This window comes from Rattus norvegicus, chromosome 2 (genome assembly GCF_036323735.1).
Source record: "Rattus norvegicus strain BN/NHsdMcwi chromosome 2, GRCr8, whole genome shotgun sequence".
NCBI classification, from domain to species: Eukaryota; Metazoa; Chordata; class Mammalia; order Rodentia; family Muridae; genus Rattus; species Rattus norvegicus.
Window position 1 is genome coordinate 183879974 of NC_086020.1, and position 5438 is coordinate 183885411.

Consider the following 5438-nt stretch of genomic DNA (forward strand, 5'->3'; position numbering starts at 1 on the left):
GGAAAGGGGGAAAGAGATAGAGATAGGGGTTAAAGAATCAGGGAGATTAGGAGTAGGAGAATGAGAGAGTAGGAAGGGGGCTAGCAGCCTTTTTATAGTGAGTCATGTGTATCTGTCTTTTGCCAGGTTATTGTTAGGTGGAGCCTAGGAGGAATGCTAAAATTCCATCATTATGAATTAATTTAAAGTTAGAGGAATAATTTGATAGAAACTATGGTGGAACAGGAATAGGTTCATCATGATCTTTAACTACTTCTTGCAGACTTTGGAATGACATGTCTCTGGGAAAACAAAGAAAATGTGGATGTTGTTGATCCAGTCTTAGGAGAGTTGACTGTTTCCTTGCTATCAAGGGTCTGTGGAACCATTTGTAGGTACTATGAGCAGGTCCATTTGAAGAGTCTCTATCTGTGAAAGTAGATTGGAGCATGTAGCTTGCTCCTCTAGAACTGTCATGAATATTGATTATGAGTAAATTCTTGAACCTGACATGATTTTGAAACATTATGTGTGCGAGGCTAGGGTGTGGAGGTGGATTTAATAGTAATCGTAGTAGATTATATATAGTATAGACTAAAGTTAAGTGTATTTGGGAGAAAAGAATTTTTCTTAGCTGTACATTTGAAACCCTTAGTTCTTGTTGGTTTGGATGAGGAACATTCCAATCCCAGGGAACAGGAGAGGAATCTCACCCTCTGGAATAGGTTACAAGTGGGAATTAGGCTCTGATTGACAGGTTACTTATGCAGATGCAGTCTAATTGGTTTGTGGGATGTAGGTCTTATTGTGTTTCTTGGAGCTTATATGATTACAGAAGAGATAGATAGATTCGTTAACAGAGTGAGTAGTCTTTAAGATGAACTTAGGGATGACAAAACCTTTCCAGGAACAGAAAGAAGCAAGAAGGGCTTTTACTTCTGTCTGGGAGACTGAATGTATATAAATTTAGTATAATGGGAAATATTTTTAGGTATGTATTGAAAAGAAAATTAAAGGACCTTGAATATTTGACAACATTTTGAAGATAATTGATCATATAGTTTAGCATGAGTATATCTGAATATGCGTATCCGTTGTCCTGAAGCCTGTGACTCATGCAAGCCTTTCTGAAATCTGGTAGTCTTAACTAGTTAATGAATGACTACTGAGGTAATAAGGTGGTAGATTACCTTGGCTAAGGAAGTAGACGTATGTTTTCTAGTCGTAGTTAGCTTAGCTACAAATGCAGTCAGAAAGTTGAAAAACATGAATTTTAATCTAGATGTCATTAATTAAAATGTCAGAGGTTAGTCAATAGTCTACTATCTAGACAGTTTTCCCAGGTCCCTGTGGTCTCCATCACAACTCGGCCAGAGATAGTGCAGTCATTAGGCCCAGTAGAGGAGAAGATTTTTCCTGTGGAGTAGGAACTTTGGAAAAAATGAGTCATCTTGTCCTAGGCAATATGAGACATTTAACACTCTTGTATCCTCAGTTTGACAGCATTGTAGGCTGATATCTGGCAGCAGCAAGGCAACTGAGCACTGTTTCTCAGTGGTTCTCATACCACAATCTAGGCAGTCTTGTCAGGATGCCTATTTCTTCTCAGAGACCTTGGTGGGTGCGGGTGGGGCAGCTGTAACTGCTATCCATGGGATTCTCTGTCCTAATAACTTTAAACATGTAAGGTTACATTTAGCAGATTTCTGAAAAGATTGATAGTGAATATCTATTAAGCATATGAGTTATGGAATCATTAATGCTGTGATCTTAAGTTTTTACTGCTGTAAATCTTTAAATTAATATTAAATAAAGATTTACCAAGTCAGGATAGAAATTAGAGATTCTAAGGCTGTTCTAATATAAGGAAGCAGTGTTTAAGTAAGGGCCTATAACAATTACGGTAGATGGCCAAGGGTCTGTCATTAACTAAGATGGCACTGAAGCTACAACCAGTCATATGATCTGCCTTAGATAAGATGGTGCTGAAACAATAGCATAGGAAAACTTTGCCTGCCCACAACAAAGATGGCAGTCACTCAGCGGACTGCCCTTAATGAAGATGGTGCTGAAGCTACACCTCTGTCTGAAGGAAAGTCACAGCTTTGTTATATCTTGAAATTGGCAGAAATGGCTGTGTATCAGCAAAAAAAAAAGAGAGAAAAACACAAAGAGATAAATGGGCATGTGTTCTTTGAGGGATAAGTGGTCTTTCCTCTCCCTGTGGTCATTCATCCTCTATTGCTGAATGCAGAGCAGACTGTTTGACCTGTTCTCGTGGCATCTCAGCTGTCACATCTGGTTTAGAGCTGCTAAAGACTTTCTAGTGTTTTTATAGTAAAAATATCGACTATTATCTGTATTTATTGTCATCTGTGAGATTTTCTCCCTTTACCTGTCGACCTAGGCTTAGAGCTTAAAGCTTCCAGACTCTTAGTCTATTCTAGGCCTAGAGAAAATTTAGCCTCTGAAACTTATAGGTGAATAAGTCACTCCTATTTAGTTTCTTCTGAGGTCTGGATGGGTAGTTTAAAACTCTTCTCCATTGTACCTGATTCAATCTGAATTATTTCAGTTTTTCCTGAGCTGCTCTTCTTTGCCTCATACTAACTTTCACCAACTATTATACTCTTCTGGCTCCTTTCTTGTTCTCTGAATCATTCTGTCTTTCCCTGTGTCTCCATTTCTCTCTCTTCAACCTGTCTCTGAAAAACTCTCCCGGAAAAACTGCCTCCTTTCTTACTTTTCTCTCTGTACTGGTTTCTTTTCCTTCATTATTTATTTAGTTTTTTACATCCCAAATGTTACCCCATTCCAGTTTATCCTTGCAGAGTTCTTCACCACTCCCTTCCCCCAAATAACAGACAGGAGCCTATCTGACAAAACTTATAGCAGTGTCTTTATTTTCCTTTCTACCTCAGGCACCCCCACCTCTCTCACCACCCCAATGCACACAGTCATGAAACAACATTTTGGTGGTGAAGGAGTACCAAATGTCTTCCTGTTTTGACTACTGTGGACTTAAGTAACCTATAAAGCTGGAGGGGATGCCTTTTAATAGTTTTTGGCTTAAGTTGAAGTAGATAGATCCAGCTCATCTACAGACTCTTTTGGTAGAAAAACACACCTTTAATCTGAGTCTAGAAGACACACCATTAACTGGGCCCACTTCTATTGCAGGCCTATAAAAATACATAGAAGAAGGAAGCTGTGAGTCTGCCTGCTTGCTCTCATTTTAATAGCAAGCTCATTTCTTCACTGGCATCCGAACCTAATTCTGCAGGATTCTTTTTAATTCTGAAGAGGACCTGAGACTTCAAACCTTGTGGAATAAGTACGTATTGACATTAGCTAACTTTATATTAGTTTGACTTCTGCCTACAGATTTTTCTCATACAACCACTTTCTATTTATATAGAGAAATTTATCCCTTATGTTTAGTAGAGGACCCTGATTAGTACAACACAGTTGAAATGATAGTGTTTACACATTTCCAAACAGTTCCACAGTTGGATACAATAGTCAAAACCAGTTAACATTGACCTAAGATTCAATAAACATCCACAGAGATATATAGAACCAAGGTAGGTTTGGTGGGGGTAGTGGAGTCTGAGAGAGACACGAACACTGAAAGACAGAGACATACAGACACAAACAAACAAGGAGAGAGAGAGAGAGAGAGAGAGAGAGAGAGAAAGAGAGAGAGAGAGATTTAACAGTCATAGTGGGTCTGTTTTATCTTTGGTAGATCAAATATGAAAACCTACAGAACCTACATAGAAATAGACATTTCCAAGTATATAAAAGGGGAAATTTAGCAGAAAATGAAAATAAAATCTAAATGGTATCTATAATTGTATCTTACAAGGACTGAGTAAATTCTATTACTTTCTTTCAGATCAACTTTAACCTCCAAACTACCTCCAGAAGACATGTCAGGGGACCTGGAAGCCAAGATCTGTGGCTACACACATATCAGTGTTCAAAAATTCTACTACAAGTGGACCATTAGCAACTTTTCATTTTGCATGGATGGAATTTGGGAAAATATTACAAGCCCAGAGTTCTCATTAGAGGCCAATGAAGAAGTAAAATGGTGTTTGAGAATATTCCCAAATGGTGTTGATGAAGAAAGCAAAGATTACCTGTCTGTTTCCCTGTGTTTGCACAGTTGTCCAAAGAGCCCAGTTTTGGCAAAGGTGCACTTCTGGATCATAAATGCCCAAGGAGAGAAACATCAAATAGAAGAGATCCCAAATATTTTAAGCTTTAGTCCAAAACAACAATGGGGATTGAGAAAGTTCATCCTTCGAGATTTCCTCCTCTCCCTTAGGCATTGGCTTCTCCCTGAAGACCAGCTCATCCTGTGTTGTAAGGTGTTCATAGTAGGACCCTCCTTTAGCACACCTGGACATAACATGACACCTGCAAACAAGGATCCAAGGCAGAAGCTTGCTGATGACATAGGAGAGCTGTGGGAATATTCCCTCTTCACAGACTGCAGCCTGGTGGTAGCTGGCCAGGAATTCAGAGCTCACAAGGCCATTCTAGCAGCTCGCTCTCCAGTTTTCAGAGCCATGTTTGAACATGAAATGCTGGAGAGCCTAACAAACCGTGTGGAGATCCATGACATTCACCTGCAAGTCTTTAAGGAAATGATGGCCTTCATTTACACAGGGAAGGCACCACACCTCCACAGCCACTCAATGGCCACTGATTTGTTGGCAGCTGCTGACATGTATGACCTGCAGGACTTGAAGGTCATGTGTGAGGATTCCCTGTGCAGGAACCTCAGTGTGAAGAATGCTGTACCAACTCTGATCCTGGCTGACCTCCACAGCACAGAGCACCTGAAGACTAGGGTCATGGATTTCATTATACTTCATGCTTCTGAAGTCTCTAAGACCTTGGAGTGGAAGTCAATGGTGGAGTCACATCCCCACTTGGTGGAGGAAGCATTTCTCTCCCTGGCTTCTATACAGTGTTTTTCCTCGGAGCCTTCACTCAAACACTGAAAGATATTTTAGGAGCTTGACAGATATGACCGACACCTGGTTTCTAACAGCTACAACTAGTGTTTTTAACAATGACTTCTGTTTAGATTACAGTTTTGCTGGAACATTTACAGTGAATCTGGGGCAAGGTAGCATGGTGGCAATGGATTTCATACAGCTGTAATATTTCAAAATGGTGTGTGGGGAAAGGGCAGCACTAGGGTCTTGGACATTCTACCTGACATCTATCCTGTTGATGTTGTCTTATTCTTGTCTGATGTCTTGGAACTGGCATTCAACTGGCCTGAAGCAGAGCCTGACTTTCTTTGGAGAAACCTGTTTGCATTGGACTGAGCAGAATAGGTGACCTAACTTGTATGCATTAACTGACATGTAAAGTTTTCCACCTAATTCATGTGTATTATCTATCTGCAAATAAAAATTCTTTCAACTTTACTGTATTTG

The 5438-nt window shown here is 39.8% G+C and overlaps 1 protein-coding gene across 1 annotated transcript; it reads left to right on the forward strand.

Moving 5' to 3' along the window:
- Positions 1-3911: 3911 nt before the first annotated feature.
- On the forward strand, positions 3912-4994 carry LOC134485752 (TD and POZ domain-containing protein 2-like). Its single transcript, XM_063282777.1, has one exon. The coding sequence runs from the start codon at positions 3912-3914 to the stop codon at positions 4992-4994; it is 1083 nt and encodes a 360-aa protein (XP_063138847.1).
- The last annotated feature ends 444 nt before the right edge of the window (positions 4995-5438 follow it).